This window comes from Prionailurus bengalensis, chromosome A1 (genome assembly GCF_016509475.1).
Source record: "Prionailurus bengalensis isolate Pbe53 chromosome A1, Fcat_Pben_1.1_paternal_pri, whole genome shotgun sequence".
In the NCBI taxonomy this organism is placed as follows: Eukaryota; Metazoa; Chordata; class Mammalia; order Carnivora; family Felidae; genus Prionailurus; species Prionailurus bengalensis.
Window position 1 is genome coordinate 148,088,434 of NC_057343.1, and position 19,301 is coordinate 148,107,734.

A 19,301-nucleotide genomic window follows, 5' to 3' on the forward strand; every position below is an offset into this window, starting at 1 on the left:
CTGACATAACTAAATTCAAAGGTAGTCTTAATTATGTTTAAGACAATACCTTAATGCTTTGAAACTGATGTTTCACACTAGTGAAAATATCACTAAGCTAACGGACTGACATTCTTTTTTTTTTTTTTTAAGGTAATGAGTATTCCCCATTTACTCTGTATTTGATGCTATGATTCGCATGGCTAGCACTTTTTGGTTAACTTATACACCAGAGTGGCCTTCTTCTAAAGCAACTACGTATATGATATTGACAAATAATATTGACGTATATGATATGCAACTAAACTGTTACATACATAATAGCTGATTTTAAGAAAATTAAAAAGTCCTTGGTAAAAGAGAGACTGGTTTTGCTCAACTTCAGACAGTAGCTCCTAGAGGGATGTTCTTCAGTTTCTTTCTGTTTCCTTGTCTTGTAACTACAGTGCAGTGTCCATAGGTAACATATCACAGAGTTACAAACTTTCCAAATCTTCGCTGCTGATGAGAAGTGGGAATGGGTTCAATAAAAAGTCAACACTACCGTATACTAACAATGCAGTAGCAGAAAGAGAAACTAAGGAAACAATTCCATTTACAATTGCACCAAAAATAATCAAATACCTAGGAATAAGCTTAACTAAGTTGGTGAAAGATCTGTACACAAAGAAATGGAAAGCTATGTTCATAGATTGAAAGAACCAGTACTGTTAAAATGTCCATACTACTACCCAAAGCAATCTACGGATTAAATGGAATCCCTGTCAAAATACCAACAATTTGCATGGAACCACAAATGACTCTGAACAGCCGTTGAAAAGAACAAAGCTGAAGGTATCACAGTCCCAGATTTCAAGTCACACTACAAAGCTATAGTAATGAAAACAATATGGTACCGACACATAGATCAATGGAACAGAATAGAGAGTCCAGAAATAAACCCACTCTCATATGGTCAATTAATCTACTGCAAAGGAGAGAAGAACATACAATGAGGAAAAAGACAGTCTTTTCAACAAATGGTGTTGGGAAAACTGGACAGCCAAATGCAAAAGAATGAAACTGGACCACTTTCTTTCACCGTACACAAATATAAACTCAAGAGACTCACTCAAGATCTAAATATAAGACCTGAAGCCACTCCTCTAAGAAATTCCTCTAAGCCATCCCTCTAAATTTCCTCTAAGAAAACACAGGCAGCAATTTCTTTGACATCAGCCAAGGAGACATTTTTCTAGATGTGTCTCCTCTGGTAAGGTAAACAACAGTAAAATTAAACTACTGGAACCACACCAAAATAAAAAGCTTCTGCAGAGTGAAGGAAACTATCAACAAAATGACAAGGCAACCTACTGAATGGGAAAAGATATTTGCAAATGATATATTCAATAATATATAAAGAATTTATACAACTCAACACCAAACAAACAAAATAATACAATAAAAAATGGTCAGAGGATCTGAATAGACAGCTTTCCAAAGAAGACATAAAGATGGCCAAAAACACATGAAAAGATGCTCGACAACATCAGAAAAATACAAATTAAAAACAAAATGAGCTATCACTTTACACCTGTCAGAATGGCTAAAATAAGAAAGACAAGAAGTAACAAATGTTGGTGAGGATGTGGAGAAAAAGGAACCATCGTGTGATGCTGGGATGCAAACTGGTATAGCTGCTGTGGAAAACAGTAAGGATGTTTCCCAAAAAATCAAAATTATAATTATAACTATATATATATATACATACACACACATATATATATGTATATATATATTCCAGTAACTTCACTACTGGGTGTTTACCCAAAGAAAATGAAAACACTAATCTGAAAAGATATATGCACCTGTTTATTGCATCATTATTTACAATAGCCAAGATATGGAAGCAACCTAAGTGTCCACTGAGAGTTCACTGAGAGATGAATGGAAAAAGTAGGTGTGTGGCACACAGACACACACACACACAGACACACACACGCAGGAATATTACTCAGCCACAAAAAGAATGAGATCTTGCCATTTGTAACAACATGGATGGACCTAGAAGGTATAATGCTAAGTGAAATAAGTCAGTCAGAGAAAGGCAAATGCCATATGGTTTTATTTCTATGGGGAATTTAAGAAACAAAATAAATGGACAAAGTAAAAAAGAGACACAAAGTACAGACAGATACAGAGAACAAACTGGTGGTTGCTAAGGAGGGAGGTGAAATAGGTAAAGAGGATTAAGCATGCACTTATCCTGATGAGCATTGAGCAATGTATAGAATTGTTTAAATATACTCGAATAAAAAAGGACATCTGATTAACATTAGGGCAGAAAATTTACTAGCTGAATTTCGTAAAAAAATTTGCACATAACATTGAACACTAAGTATGATAACTCTGGGAGTGCAGCTATAGGCTTATCTTCCACTGGATCTACTTATTTTAGTGATGTTTTGTTCCCAGATTTCACCATTGAAATCTAGTATTGACATGATTTGTAAATTGCTTTTCTCCATGTTAAACTCAGGATTAAAAATAATGAAGCACATCTTATGACACTGCTTTTTCTAAAATACTGTTATTATAACACATTATGAGAGCAAAATAGGATTTTTGTGTCATTTCAAATGGTATATAGTAAGACGAGATGTAAATGTAAAAGTGTTATTTATTCATCTTTGTTTATTCTTTAAAATAGTATTTTTGGGTATATGTTGTAATGCACACATTAACACTTAAATTGTATGTGTATCTGCTTTATAAAAAAGTAAACTTATTTTGAGATGTAAAAAAAACAGTGCTAATAAAACCTCGACAAATGCAATGAAAAATAGGATCATGTTCTGCTATTTTTCTTACACATGGAAGTAGAGATCAAAACTCAGTAGAAAGGTCAGGAATGGGCATTCAGTGAAAATAGCTCCTTAATAGGTTTTATTTCAAAAAGCTTCATCTTTACCATACAAGAGGAAAAAAAGTATATCTTTTGAAACCAATAAGCCATTAGCTCAGGGTTCTGAACATTTTTTATATTCCGGACCCTTTTATTAGTCTGTTGAAGACTAGAAGCTCTTTTCAGAGTAATTCTGTTTAGTGTATAAAATGAAATACACAGAAACATAGTGTTATTATCAAAATATTAAAAAAATGGGTGATACATTAATATTATGTGCTTATCTATTAACACATTAAATAACAGAGTTAGTGGTAGATCTACTGTAGTTTCATGTTGGTAAAGATATAAATTTTTTTTCGGTTATGTGCAACAAGGACAATGTGGTATATAATTACCTGATTTCTATTAGTCACAAGAACATTGGTGCTGTTAATATTATGATCTGCTGTTTGCCTGCATTTGTAATTTATGGAGATTCTACATTTCAGGGAGCCCTTTTGGTTTTCCTATCAAAGGATACAGACACCCTGAACTCCATCCATCCATCCTTTCATGGTCCTGTACCCTTGGTTAAAAACTCCATGAAGTGCCTCAAAGGGTGGGACTGAGAACATCCTTATATTAATCTCTGTTGGAAAGTGTTCACGTTCTGTTAAACTGAAAACTATTCACAAAAGGAGAATCCACGAATAATTCTAATGGGAAAGGAAATGGCATTATTAAGTTACTGCCGAGGGGATGTGAAGCAATATTTATATACCAAGTAGTCACTTTATGGATGTTTAAAAAATTGTGTGTCTGCCTGAGTGTACCAGAGAAAATATAAAGTGAATTTTATATTGAACAAACCACCATGAATATCCTTGGGTTTCTTGGAGCTAAGAGCTGCAGTTCAATTTCTTGGTATTTTGTAGTTAGATAATAGTGCTGAGTATTTATAGGCTTCCTTATATAACTATAGTTCTATCCATTTTTCTTGTCAGAAGAGTTTATTTTCTGTCCCTGCTCCTGTTTTCCTTGAATTTTAGTATTGGATTTACGGACTTTGCTCTGGCTCTACTTCTTTTTATAGAACCATATTCCTCAAGTTCAATTTATTTTTAAGTTGGATACTTTATGTGTCCATTCCCTTTAGAGCTCTAAAAAGAATGTGTATTATTGACCAGATAAAGCTATTAAGGTAACTATTATGAAATTTATTTTTAGGTCCTCGGCCACCTTAATGGCTCCTTGGGGTCTAAGATATGCTCAGAGTAAAGTGCACCATAACCTGGGAGGAGCGTCTGTGGCTCTATTTCTCATTCAACACCTGCTCAATCTGGAACAGGTGCAATCTGGCATTCTTTTTCTACCACCCACTGTAATTATTTAAGGGCCATTAATGGCTTGAGACTCCAAATTAAAAAGTCTTTTCTTAAGTACCCATTACCCTGACCAGCTCCTATTTTGGAAACATTCTTTTCCTTGCTCTCTCCATGTTTTTCTTTTCTTCCTACTTTTCTGATTATGCTTTTATTTCATTTTTTTTGGTACCTTTGCAGATAGAATTTCTTTACCTGACTTAAATTCTATCTTTAGCAACCTTATACTTTTATACACTTTGACTTTCTCCTTCAGCAATCCCCGTTCAGTCTTACGACTTCACCATTTTCATGTGATCCCTGAATCTGAATCTTAATTACCAATGTTTCCCTGAGCTATCATCTACCTGCATTTTAATAACTAGCTTACCAAGATGTGTCAATTGTATTTACAATTCAGTATGCCTTCTGAAGGAAAGAGATCTGTTGTGCCTTTATCTTTCAGTTTAAGGAGATTTCTTTGAAGATGAAATTGGAAACATATATGTGGCTCTTTGTCTTACATACTGCTGGAAGCCATCGCTTTTGAGTCTATAATTTGGTGGAAAACTGTGGCTGGGGTCGTGCCAGTTGTTGGCATCACTGCTCAACTTAGCTCCATTTTTTCTAGTAAAATCATTATTGTAATTATTTGAAACCCTTGGGATTTCAAGAAATCATGGAAAATTGTAAATTTTGGTAAAATATCAAAATTCATATATGTTATTTCCTTTCTCCTACTTAAGAAAAGCACTTCTTTTCTTTTTTTAGAGTTTGAGAAACAGAGAGAGAGAGAGAGAGACAGACAGACAGACAGACAGAGACAGAGATAGTGCGAGCAGGGGTCAGAGGAGAGAGAAAGAGAGAATCCCAAGCAGGTTCTGCACTGTTAGTGCAGAGCCCAATGCGGGGCTTAATCCCATGAGCCGTGAGATCATGACCTTAGCCGAAATCAAGAGTTGGATGCTTAACCAACCAAGCCACCCAAGTGCCCCAAAAGCATTTATTTCTGTTGTTTGGTGGATGTGATAGAGACCATTGTAGTTTGTGCCTGAAATTTCTCCACTATGAAATAACCATTTCATCCTCACTTTGAAAATTCAAAACCAAAATTTCACCAAAGCACCCCATAATCCATGTTAACATGTGTAGAAGATAACGAAGAGCTCACAAACTACATTTTAGACATGTTCAAACCATAAATTTATCAGATGACTTCTTTTTTAGAGGTTTCCTTATAGATTTTATTTTTTATTGTATGCACTTTATTTGGGTTCTTCCTTTTTTCTTTTCTTTTTCTTTTTAAATATTTATATGGGGAGGAATAGTGATGTTTGGAAAGATTGATATTTTCAATCTGAGAAAAATACTATACTTTTCAATCATACCATTTTAAATTTTATGAGGATGAAATCAAGTTGTCCTTTTCCCAAACTCTCCTAATCTCTGCAGGCTTCATCTTTTTTTGTCTTTGAAATAGGAAATATTAAAGTGAGTTTTAGCCTGGAGTATAAATGCAAGACTAAATTTTAATCCCTGGACATGTGCAGGTTAGCAAATGGGAATGTTAGTATAATTTTAAAATCAAGAAGATGTTACTGGATGTTTCAGTAGTTATTTGCAACTAAGTACAAAGCTGTCAGGTAATGAGAATCTGATTTGATTTGTTAGAGGTATTTAGCAAATCCTAGAGGGTCTATTTGAGCATTTTGCAGATATTTTTTCTATCTTTCCTTTATTAGATTATCACTTGAAGGTACAGCAGGTAAACTTTCAAAGTGTGAGATGTCTGTACAAAACTGTTGGGCAACATTTGGGAAAATATACCCAGAGGCATCTGATTGAAGATGAAACTTCCATGTCAGACACAGAAAATCCAATTCGGTTTTGTCATTGAGTCAATTTTTTGGGTTTATTATTGCAAAGACTTCATCCTGCAGTAATGTTGGAATTGTTTCTTTCCTTGAGGGCTACTGATATACTTGCACAGTATTCTGTTCTGTTTTTTTTTATTTATTCCACATCTTTTTAAAAAGAATGTGAGAAATTAAGTTACAATAATTAGCTATACTCAAGTATTTATAGTCATGGTCATTTCCATTTATATCTCTACATATTTATGGGTAGATTTTAAATGTTATATAACTTGGATTTAACATTATACAATTAATCCTAAATGTAAACGTTTTGTCAATCCATAGTTGATTTCTTTATTTTTTTATTGTTCACAAAAGGCGACAGCTTGAGGCAAATTGTCCTTTTCCTATTAGATTTCTGGATTAATTCCTAATTTTATGTATTTCAATTTATGTCAGGTAATGCTTTAAGAGACAAAAATCAGGGCTAAAACATGGCATTTAAAGTTTCAAAACAGAGAAGTTTTATCTGGAATAAATCTAGGATTTAAGTTAATGATTTTTTTTTGCTTTTTTTTGATTTCTTGCTATATTTACAAAAATCAAAGCCTGTTTTGGTGTTTTAAAAATCTCCTGGGGCGCCTGGGTGGCGCAGTCGGTTAAGCGTCCGACTTCAGCCAGGTCACGATCTCGCGGTCCGTGAGTTCGAGCCCCACGTCAGGCTCTGGGCTGATGGCTCAGAGCCTGGAGCCTGTTTCTGATTCTGTGTCTCCCTCTCTCTCTGCCCCTCCCCCGTTCATGCTCCATCTCTCTCTGTCCCAAAAATAAAAATAAAACGTTGAAAAAAAAATTAAAAAAAAATCTCTTGTGGTTGCACAAAAAGCTCATGAGATGGATTTTTAATATACATTGTTTATATACATTAAATATTAGGGTCAAGTGTTTTTTTTTTCTAAAAAATTTTTAATGCTTATTTATTTTTGAGAGATAGATCGCGGGCAGGGGAGGGGCAGAGAGAGAGAAAGACATAGAATCCAAAGCAGGCTCTGGGCTCTGAGCTGTCAGCACAAAGCCCGACATGGGGCTCGAACTCACAAACCGCGAGATCATGACCTGAGCCAAGGTTGGATGCTTAATGGACTGAGCCACCCAGGCGCCTGTCAACTGGTATTGACCCTACATTTTCAGGGCTTAAAAGTTAAGTGATCATCCTACAAATCTCATCACATGATCACACAGCAATTGAAATAATTCACTAAAAATTAAGGTTCTAATGGACAAAGGGTTTATTTATCCTTGTGCACATTATCTTTCTTATGAATTCACCCTCCATTTGGTACCTACTATACATTCTTCTGGTCTCAGATTAAATGTCATTTCCTTAAATCCCCAAAACAGAACAGGCACCTCTGTCATAGCTTCCTTTACTTTTCAATCATAGCACTCATCATGCTTTATATTTAGATATTATATAATTGTTGTTTTTCTGCTACTAATCTGTATACTCCATGAAAGTAGGAACTGAATTTATTTTAATACCATTTTTCCAGCTCTAGAGAGTGGCTACTGTTGGATGTAATTTGGTGGATGAATTAATTCATTCATATATGTTTTCCATACCTTGTACAAAGTTATGTTAAGAGAAAAAAATCAATAAATATTTGTGGCCAGTTTATTTGATCACATGACTAAATGAATAGATGTACTATATTATAATGCTGGACTCTGCAATTTTCTTTTTAATATTAGTTGTGCATTAATTCTAATTTTCCCTATAGGTACCTCTTATTTTTAAAATTCTTTAGTTTATATCAGAATTTGTTTATATTTTGCTTTTGGATCTATGTCATACCTGGATATAGCAGAATAAGAATTTAGTGTTATATGGTATAACAACTATTTGATCATCTATGTCAGGCAAGAAAATACTGGAAGTTTTCATCCCACCACTGGTTTCTTCTAACCATTCACTAAAATACTTGATCAAATAGCAGTGATAGCTTACAATAACTGCAAACAAAAAAATATAGATTAAGAAATGAAATTAGATGTTTGTGGGTCAAAAGTATGTGATGATGTCATTTTTTCAAAAATCAAAGCAACACCTATCTTAGGTTTGGTTGAATTAACAATATTTGTTAAAAATTATATTAATGCCACAGGATTTCCTAAATTTATGTACTACTAATGCATGGTATGCAAGACATTATAGCTGACTTTTACACAAGTTGTTCTCAAATACATACAGTTAGTAACTAAAGATAGGTTAGTTGTATGAGTATATAAAAAAATTCCAAATTGCACAAAATTATTTAAAAAAAGAAAAAAGATGGGATCACTGGCATGGGCTTTTCAAATAACTCAAATAACCTTGTGACATTTTATTTATTAATGCAATTATTTGTTTATTTACATTTACTGACCTACAATTTTACTGGGTACTCTATATATGCTATTAATTTAAATTTTTTTTAATGTTTATTTATTTTTGAGAGAGACAGAGACAGAATGTGAGTGGGTTAGGGGCAGAGAGAGAGGGAGACATAGAATCTGAAGCAGGCTCCAGGCTCTGAGCTGTCAGCAAAGATCCTGACGTGGGACTTGAACTCACAAACTGTGAGATCATGACCAGAGCCAAAGTCGGATGCTCAACCAACTGAACCACCCAGGCTCCCCATATGCTATTAATTTTAATCTATCCATTAATATAAACCAAATGGTATTATTAACTTCATTTAAAGATGCAGAATCTGAGGCCCAGAAAGGGCAACTAACTTATCCAGACATTTAATTATAAAGAGGAAAAGCAGAGTTGATGCCCCAGTTGTATCTGAATGCAAAACCTGTACTCTTTCCTCTTACTCTTCGGATACTCCCCAAGGCCTCTCCTCAAGTGCAAATGTTCTTAAAGTGTAAACTGTAACGAACAGTGTTCCTTTCATCCTGTAAGGAGCAGGATCAATCATGCTTAGGAATGCAGGCTCTGTAGCTGCCACGCTTGGGGGTAAGGCCAGGCTGTGCAGTTCACTAGCCATGTGAACACGAGAACTTACACAAACTATTCACTCAGTATGCTCTGTTTTCTCTGTAAAATGGAGCCAGTGATAAACAGAACCCACCACAAAGAGTGTTAAGAGGATTAAATAAAATAACATTTAAAGTACTTAAGACAGTCTTAGCACACAGTAAGTTAAAAGTCTCAATTAAAAACATAAGCATATGATCATTAGTTGGTGATAAAATATTAAGATTATAGCAGAGTGTTTAGTTATTTACAAAAGCAATAATGAAGTGTTGAAGATAGAAAAATAAATATCACATAATTTAATTATTTATAAAACGTTTTGGCAATTTTCACCGTGTAAGCCTGGACTTATATAAGTACTTGGAAGCACTGCCATCAAAAGAAAGATACACACGTACATTTATATAGTACATGGTTGTGTATTTGTACATACTAGCTCATCTGTAATGAAGGCTTAAAAAGAGTTACAAAGAAATGAAGATATAGAAATGTCAGTTCACAGTTTTTTAAAATATATTCACATGTATCATCATCTCTTGCCCTTATTACTTTATGGGTAGAATTCTTAAAGTAAAGCTATAGAATTATCTAGATTATTATATGTAATTAAAAAAAAACTGGATGACCATGATATTTAGAAACATCCCTTTATCGTCAGTCAAAGATTTTAGCTTTCATTTTTAATAAAACTCTCTGAAACCATCCAAGTCTTAATACTTTCTGGCATAATAGTTTGGGGATGTTGCATTATAAGAGATCCCTTGGTAACTATCTTAATTTCCAGAAATAGTATCAGTGATGAAAATGAATTTGAGTGCCATTTCTGAAATTTAATCATGCCACATTTAAACACCCAGCAGGGAACTGTATATGGCTATTGTGGGCCACATAGTCCAATCAATGAAAATAATCCTGGTTATTTTTAGGTTAGTTAACTAAAGTGCTATCACTTTCCATTGTGCTCACTTTAGTATAAACATCCCATTGTGTTAAATGTACACAGTAAAGCATATCTGTTCTTATAAGAATACGTTTCTCTTGCCCGTTCATGATCATTTCCTTCCAAGCTGTGTAAGAAAATGGCTGAGCATTTGAGCTTATATCATTAGGAACAATAAGGGGATATAAATTAGGACTTTATAATTAGAAGAATTGCCTGTCATACTGTAATAAATAGTATGAGCATATCTACATGATTTTCACATATCATTCAAATGCAACTTCAATTAAAATTAAAGATAATCAAAATTAAATTCCCTGTAATAAATAAATGAAAAATAAAACTAAAAACAACTGAGATCTGCCAAATTAAGTAATAAATTGAACAGTATCTGGAAATCTAAGCTGAAATATTTAAATCAAAAGCATTATTGCCTTAGCCTACCTATAAATATAATTTGCAAATAATTATTGGAAAAATTTTAGGCAGATTTTTGTCCAGTATTAAAACTTTTGTTATCAGTATTTGAAATACTAAACTAATTGAAAATGTTTAATAGGTGATTGATTTGCATAATAATTATTACTACATATTTGGGCATTATGTCATCATAGATAGGATTAGATATAAACATTACTTTTACGTAAAAACACCTAGTAGCCATGTTAATTAAAGACATACATTATAGCAAAGAATTCATATAGATTTTAAATAATGTTTATTAAAGTAGTGTCTTAAACATTTTGGTTTAACTGTTTAACTGAAAATTTAAAAATATATTTTGGTTTTAAAAATGTAGTATATCACTAATATTCAAAATATTTCAGTGAATTCCACTAGCAAAGGTAGTCTTAATAAATTTCCTAATATTGAAGGGTGAGTAAAACTGAAGGAAAGGCAGAGTAAGGTTAAGATCTGAGAAAAGCAAATCTTTTTGATGATAAGTACACAGATACTGAGATCAGTCTGTCAACACCATTTAAATAATTATATCCAAAATTACCACTTTTACATTTTCAAGCATTACTACTGGTAGTAGTTAGATCACAGCACTAATAAATGTTTACTGATATTAGAAATGGATAAGAAATAAATAAGTAATCTAAGATAAAATTATCAAGATGTCTGCAAGCAGAATGGTCTACATAGAGGAACAGAGTGCCTGTTTACTTGTCTTATTTAAAAGCCATTTGCATAATCCTACTGCAAAATAGAGTTATAAAAGATTTTATCAAATCAAAGGAAAACAATTCAACTTGTAGTATCATTTACTGAGTACCAATTAATATACCAAATTATATTTCATTACACTGGCAAAAACAACTTTAGAATACTGTTCCAAAAATGAGAAGTAGACAAAAAAATAACTTGGTAGTTATGGTAGTTGAGGGCAATGAAAAATCAGATACTATTCCTCTACTGAAAGAACTCAGAATGCAAGGTTCATTCATTCATTCAGCAAATGTCTATTGAGCGCTTACTGTTTGCTAGTACTCTTTGGCAACTGTGATTATAACAGAACAATTTCTCCCTCGTGGAGGATATACTCCACTGGAAGAATTTTCAATAAACAATATATAAAAGTACAAATATGATATGTTAATGATCAATGCTAAGGAGAAAAACTGTAAGAGGGAAAGGGGTGGGTGTGTTTTGGTGTGTTGAGATAGGGAGGTAGAGAGACTGAGAAAAGCCTCACTGAGAGGATGCCTTTATGCCAAGACCCAAAGGAAGTATGGGGTATTCATAACATCATAACAGAATATTACAGAAAAGGGGAGATAGGAAAGGAAATGCTGTGGGGCAGGGATGTGCCAGGTGTGTGCCTAGAACAGCCAGGAGGCCAGTGGGGCTGGAAGAGCACATGAAAAAGTGAGAGTCCCACGAGATGTGGTCACAGAGGTGAGCAAATAGGGCAGAGATATAGGCAGGGCCTATTGACCTCAGGAAACAGGGAGACTGTAATTTTTTCTCTGGGTGAGATGAGAAGTTGGTGGAAGATTTTGAGCTGCTAGGTGATGCACGTTGACTTTTGCTTTAACAGGCTACCTCTGGCAGTGGAGTTAAGAACAGACAATGTTAAGAAGCACATGCAGAAGGAAGGAAGGACCTCTCCCTAGCAAAATGGTCTAGTGGGAACCTTTTGCATCTTTGAAAAATTATTTTTCTGTCACCTCCCTTGCCTTACAATTCTCTTCCCATAAGTAACAACAAATTCCTCCTGGAAGGAGGGAGAGAGAGAAAGAGACAGAGACAGTGTGTGTGCGGGCGTTTCCTGGGATGCTCAGCATGGATTCAGATTCACCTCTTTCCCTTCTCCTTTTTCTTTTCCATACTCTTTCTAAAGTCTGTCAGCTAGCTTCTGCTCCTCTTTACCATTTCATCTGTTTCCATCTCATGTTTCCATTTATTTATATTTCCATTTGTGAAATGAGAGGGGGTAGAGAAATGGGGTGAGAGGAAGAAGCAGCAGAATGCATGGTAAGTCCAGGTTTTTGTTCCCTTATGTAGTGCTCTCTCATTAAACAGTCATTTAAACATAATTATTCTTTTCAGATCACAAAGGTATCATAAGCCTTATAAATTCAAAATATACTGAAGAATAAAGATGCAGACACGACTCAACTATAATATGATAAATATCAAGTTACTTATTTCCTTTGTGAGGAAGTTCTGTGCATGGTTTTGATTGATTTTTTTCCTTCTGTTGTGTTTAATTTTAGTGACTTGAAAGACATCACAAACTAAGGGTAAGAAATATTTTCCTTTCATGTTTATTGTAAATATATCCCCAGTTTATTATTTGTGTTTATAGTTTACTATTTTTGTACAGGTTTTTTTAGTCATTTCTGTTCTTCTGCAATATCTTCCATTATTTATTATTTGGGAGGGTATTGAGAATGATTTCATCTTAAAATATAGCAGAACTTAATTAATCCATCAGTAAATATAAGAAAGTAGTGGAAGGAGTGAAGTAATATGAGTGCAGATACCCAAGAGGAGAGTGAAGGGGGTTTGGATTTGAATATAAGCATGCCAGCATTTCAATACTGTGTCCTCTGTCCCACCCAGCAGTTAGTCTCCATCATTCCCCCTTTCCTCTTCCTCCTGAAATATCTGCAGAAACAAATGGCTTCTCTGCCATAACTGTAGGCATAAGCCGACCCAATGGTACCCCTGAGGTACATGACAGAAGGCTCATAAGAAAGTTTATAAATCTTATTCCAGAGTGGAAGTTGGGAACATTGATTATAATCTCTGTACTGTCAATTCCCAAGATCCTAACCTCGATCATCTTAGGGCTGGCACTGCCTGGAATCTGCAGGTGTTTCTGTGTGCCCTGTAGTGAGTGAATACAGTACGTTCTCAATGTGTAGTACTACTTCATCTTTGGGGAAGAATGCACCTTTTTACTCTGGATTTTCTAAAAATTCTAAGAAGCCACACTAAAAAGCAGAGCCATATTCCTATAAACCTAAACAGTAGGGAGATTAAAAATCTTTATTTTTATTCTAAACACTTGCAAAACAATACAATAAAAACAAATACACCAATAAGAAAATATTTTATTTATTTTTTATGTTTACTTATTTATTTTGAGAGAGAGAGTGTGTGTGTGAGAAGGGGAGGGGCAGAGAGAGAGGGAGAGGAAGAATCCCAAGCAGGCTCTATGCTGTCAGTGCAGAGCCCAATGTGGGGCTCAAATTCATGAGCTGTGAGAGCATGACCTGAACTGAAATCAAGAGTCAGACACTTAACAGACAGCCATCCAGGCACCCCAATAAGAACATGTTTTAGAGTGTATCCTAAGTGACTCTTTTTTATCTTTTTTGTTAGGGCACAGAGATGAATAGAGGAAATGTAGAATGTCGGAGCATATGATGGGTTAGAAAATCACTACTGCATTTGTGTTCAAAGAGAAGCCTGAGTTTAAATATAAAGATTATATAGGGGCACATGGGTGGCTCATTCATTTGAGCATCTGACTTTGGCTTAGGCCATGATCTCAGAGCTCGTGAGTTCGAGCTCTGCATTGGGCTTTGTGCTGACAGCTTAGAGCCTGAAGTCTTTGGATTTTGTGTTTCTCTCTCTGCCCTCCCCACCATGCCCCACTTGTGCTCTGTCTCTCTGTCTCTCCCTCAAAAATAAATAAACATTAAAAAAAATTAAAAATACTACATAGATATAAAACTAAATCAAAGAAAACAAAGAATTTTGTTAAACATAATAGCAAACACTGATTGGAAGACACTAGATAACAAACTGGTGGCAATTAAGTTCAAAGTCTATTTCAAAATGTCTTTCCATCATCAATCAAGTTTCTTTCTTTTCAAGGGTATTTTTAGATGTGTTGACCTCAGTAAAATCTATGATGGAGGGATAAAATAGGCTTTAGTCATCTAGTTCAAAATAGGCTTTAGTCATCAGTTACAACATCTAGTTCACATCCAGGTCTCCCAGTTTCAATCTATAGGCAACAGACTGTCCCATTGCTCCTTGACTAGCACAGGAGGGCAAGGGCATACGCACACACACACACACACACACACACACACACACACACAACTTCAAGACCTAGGGCTTTTCTCCCAGGGTGCCTGCAAATTCAGTTATCACTTCTTCAGCTCAGTCAGAAAGCTGGTGCATGACTACCTCAGAGAGACAATCATTGCTGGGCATTGTTCCCATGACATGTCCCCTATATGGTTCTCCTTTTAGGAAAATGGAAGGTCCCATCTCCCTATTTGCTCCCCTGGCCAGGCCTTCTATGTGTCAGAGGAGGTCTTATTCTGCCTGGACATGTTCTTAGCCAGGCATTGTTTTAAGCTCTCCCAATGTTCTAGTACTGTCTGGAAGGTGCTTCATTACAGCACCAACTCTCTGTTTTTGCTGCATGAAAATCAAATAGCCATTGACATTAGCTTTTTGTTCTTTGTCAAAGTAGTGAAGTGTTCATTTACAGATACATGGTGGTGGGGGGGCGCTTTTTAGTACAACTTCCAGTGCTGATTTGGCAGCCACCTGTAAGTTTCATGAACCAAAAGAAAAAAGGATACAGGAGCTGAATCTGGCCAGGCCAAGGACCAATTGAATCTGAATTAAGTTAACTTACAGAGTGGTCAGTTAAATGCTTTATAGAAGGTAGCTAGATTAGTTGACTGGGTGGCCACTACTCTATTTAGTTGTATGACCAACCTGCTTGCTCAGGCTGTCCTTTCCTTCCACTCTTTGATGGCTGAAGTTGATTCACAATTACCATCTTCCCCAATTATTTTTAAGATTAGAAAAATTTTGCCCAAATGTATTTCTTTTATATTCAGAATTTCATCATTTAATCAACTTTTTCAGGACGAGGATTATGAGTATTCATAGATCATCATTTTGTTTATATACATAACTCAAATAAGTTCTTCAATAATTCTCCCTGTTTTATTTTATAAAGTATCCTTGTCAGAAGAGAGGAAAAATGACATGTAAAATTGCTACTCTAACTAAAAAGGAAGGAGTGTATGAGTGTGTATGTGGTGGTGGGGGGGTGTATGTGTGCGTATGTTCATGTGTAAGAGAGATGGAAGGTGTAGTGTGTTTCCATGTTTATTTCTTTCAACTCTGTCTGAAGAGATATCTTGATTTAGAGGAAAAGACACTGAACTAGGAATCCCAAGCCAAAATTCTACATTCCTTCTAGTCCTGTTTTCGTCACTATCTGCGAGAGCCTGGGCAAACCACATCCCTATGTGTCTCAGTTTCTGCCTCTGAATTCTCATCTCCATCTGCCTTCTGATTTGTATAATGTGATACTCTAATAGTATAATATACATCAAAGCAGTAGCACTATGGAGTTTCTGTAAGGGTCCAACAATGATTAAGTGATATCATTATTGTTCTCATTAGCAGGTATTTGTGTCTGATTCTGGTTTAATCACAGTGACTATTATCTTGTTACCATCTTTTCCTAGTTTTTGTTTCTTAGGTGGAAAAAGGGCCACTTTGTGCTTCTTTGTAAACACTTCAAGAAAATCACTGCCCTATCATTTGATCCATCATCACAAGACCCTACTCTCTTAGGCTTCCAAAAAGGCAAATAACCAGTATGTAAAATTCTTACTAATGTGTATGCCAGCTCAACACAAATCCTCCTTTTATATGTGATAGAGGCTATCAGGTTAGAGCACCCCGAATTTACTGTTTGAAGTAAATTTACTGTCTGAAGTGACCACTCTGGTGGAAATTCAGGTCATACACATACTCAAAAGCCAAAATGGGATTCATAAAAGAGATGCACTTGGATCTCTGCAGAACTGTTGCCTTCCTTTCGGACCACAAAGTGTCAAGTTCTATGCCTAGCATGCACTGAGACCGATCCTGGGGAAGATACGTGTATTAGCAATATTAACAATAACAAATACAAAATGTGCCATTTCAATAAGTTAGGAACTCTGGAAGCAAATGATACTGATTTTGACCCAGATTCCATAATAAATGGAGGCTATGCAAACAATAAGGAAAATGTATACATATATGCATACTTACTGTATTGACAATTTCTTCCCATGAATTCACCTGGGCACTCACAGGAATAGTTAGCAACAAGGTCTGTACATATTCCACCATTTTTGCATGGCTCTGCTTCACATTCATTTATGTCTGAGGAAAAGAGAAAGAACAGAGAAAATGAGAATTATTGGTGGAAAAAAACGATTAATTATTGGAAGGATTTAGGCCTTTCAGATAAAACAAAATCTAAGTAATGTTATTACTTTTGTGTGTTTGTGAGTGTGTGTCTATGTGTTGAGTCAATAATAGAAACAATGCTCAAAATCAACAACTGATTAATAATCAAGTTCAAATGAAATTGATAATCCCAACGAAAGACCAACAGAACTAGACCATTCTCCAATCCTGAAAATAAATATGAATAGTTTGGGGAAATATTCAGTGTATCCTTAGAATTAAATGGAGCAAATTAACCCTGATAGAGAGATGAATTGGTATCACTTACAAGATCTAGAAACCTTCCCTGCAGCAACAACTGCCAATTAACACTGTCTCATTTCATCTTAATTCATTAAAATTCTAACTGACAGAGATGTTTTAGTTTCTAAATAGTTCGCCTTTGATGAATGCGATGAGAAGCAAATTAGAGTTAATAGCTAAAGCTCGTTACATTAAGCAAAGTATAATAAATGTAAATGATGATCTCTTCCTAATCTCATTCAGGGGTTTCTAAAATTAGGATGACTAAAGGGACTTATACCTTTGATATACCATTATTATACCTGATGCAAAATCATGAAATATAAAACATTCAGCAAATTATACTAATTTCCATGCTAATTTTGGACAACAGATACAACGAATATGATTTTAAATGAAACAAGAAATAATGACTAATTCAGTCAAATATCTATCAGTGATAACTTACACATCATTCCCTCTAAGCACGGCACCAGGCTAGGTTCTGTGGGAATTGGAAAGTAGTTGGAGAACACGCAACCACTCCCCATTGCTTTCTCTTTCTATCATCTACTCCTGATGAACTCCTTCTCTGCCCTTGCTCCCACAGCTCCTTACAGACCTGAATGGGGTTGCCTAGGAATTGTCTATTTATGTGCCTTTCACCCTCTCACCTAGTCAAACTGCCAGCTCTACAGATGTAGACCCTGTCCTGCACTGTTCGTTGCATCTCTGTGAATGTCACACATTATCTGGGAGACCACTGGTACCCCCAAAATGTTTCTTGATAAAATTTCTAACAAAGGATTAGAAATAGTGGCCCAGACAATTCAAGCAAACTGTTTCAGATGTGTAATGTATCTTTTGATACACTACAATGTACCAAAATGTATTTATTTTTAGGATCTGGGTTTCTACAGTGCTAAAAGCAATATGATCATAAATTACCCTCTCAAGACTGAACAAGAACAACATACCAGAAAACGTCTATTTTGCCTTTTCTTTTTAACTTCTTTTTTCTAAACAATGTCTCCTCTTAGTATCAGTGTTGGTTATGCTCTCATTTTAAGTTTACTGTAAAGTTAGGCCTAAAATTCCTTAGGCAGGTGATGACTTTCTCTGAAAAAGACATCCTTTTTGGTTTCTGGTTAACTGTCAAAGTTTGAGAGTAGAGACAATTCTTAACTGTGTTCAAAGAATCTAGATAATATGAGTAGTTTATGACATCAAATAATAGGATAAAATCAGAATCTGATAATCTTTAAAAATAGTTGTGTGCCATAAAATATAACAACCTCCCTAATATTTGAAAATAAACTCTCCAGAGGAGGAAAGGAAGGAAGGAGAGAAGAGGGGGAGGGAGGAGGGGAAGAAAGGAGGAAGGGAGGAAAGACAGGAAGGGAGAAAGCGGGGAGGAGAGGAAGGGGGGAGGTTGCCATTTATTCCTTATCTGATGGAATATTTAGCTTTTTTATAGTCTTCCTGAAAATTTCACATAGTATTGATTTATATTGGACTAACATGAAAAACATTTTCATTACATTTTGAAAGAAGCACAGAAATCACTGTGCTATTTATTTTATTGTTAGCTCAATGTAAGGCAATTGCAGCATCTGGCTACTTGGGAACATGCCTACTATGTCTCTCCTTGCATCATATTGACTACATTTTTTTTAGAGATGAGAATATGTCAATGGCTAATAAGAAATTAAATCTTCATGTTGGAGAAGGAATTGCCTATTTTATAAAGTCAGATATAACAAGTTATTCTTTTATTTACTTACAGGGAAGAAACTGAATATTGATGTCTGAAGACCACATAAGGGAAATATAATTTGATCTTGAAGGAAAGGTTTAATTAAGATTGAAGACAGAAAGGGGATGGTAATGTATTTCCAAAAAGGAAACCAGAATGAGTCACAACTTTGAAGAGAAACGTTCATGGTATGATGCTGTATTCAGGAACATGAGTAGCCAGCCTGTCTGGAGCATAGAGTGCAAAGGCGGGTGCTGGGGCCCTAAATCTGAAGATGTAGACAGGGGACAGATTATGATGAACTGTGAGTGCCAGTAGAGAGAAATGGCCTTCATCTTTTGGCACTAAAGACTTGGAGCTGGGTGGGAGGGTATCCTCTGTACCCTTGTACTTCAGATAGACCTAGTGAAGCCAAATTTGGGATGGAATTCAGAAATGAATGAAGGCAAGCAGAGTAGAGAGACCCACACAGGATTTCATGCTAATAGGTACAACCTCTATTTTAATTCTCAGGTAAGAGGCACTAAGCATTTTGTCATTTTAATGTTGAACTATCCATCA

The 19,301-nt window shown here is 35.2% G+C and overlaps 1 protein-coding gene across 2 annotated transcripts in view; it reads right to left on the reverse strand.

The window, feature by feature from the left end:
* EDIL3 (EGF like repeats and discoidin domains 3) overlaps positions 1–19,301 on the reverse strand; it is a 422,530-nt gene that overhangs the window by 164,855 nt on the left and 238,374 nt on the right. For both annotated transcript variants that reach the window (XM_043593259.1, XM_043593258.1), the window contains one exon: positions 16,562–16,675. In XM_043593259.1, the coding sequence (XP_043449194.1) occupies positions 16,562–16,675 (114 nt within the window). The remainder of the gene's footprint in view (positions 1–16,561; positions 16,676–19,301) is intronic.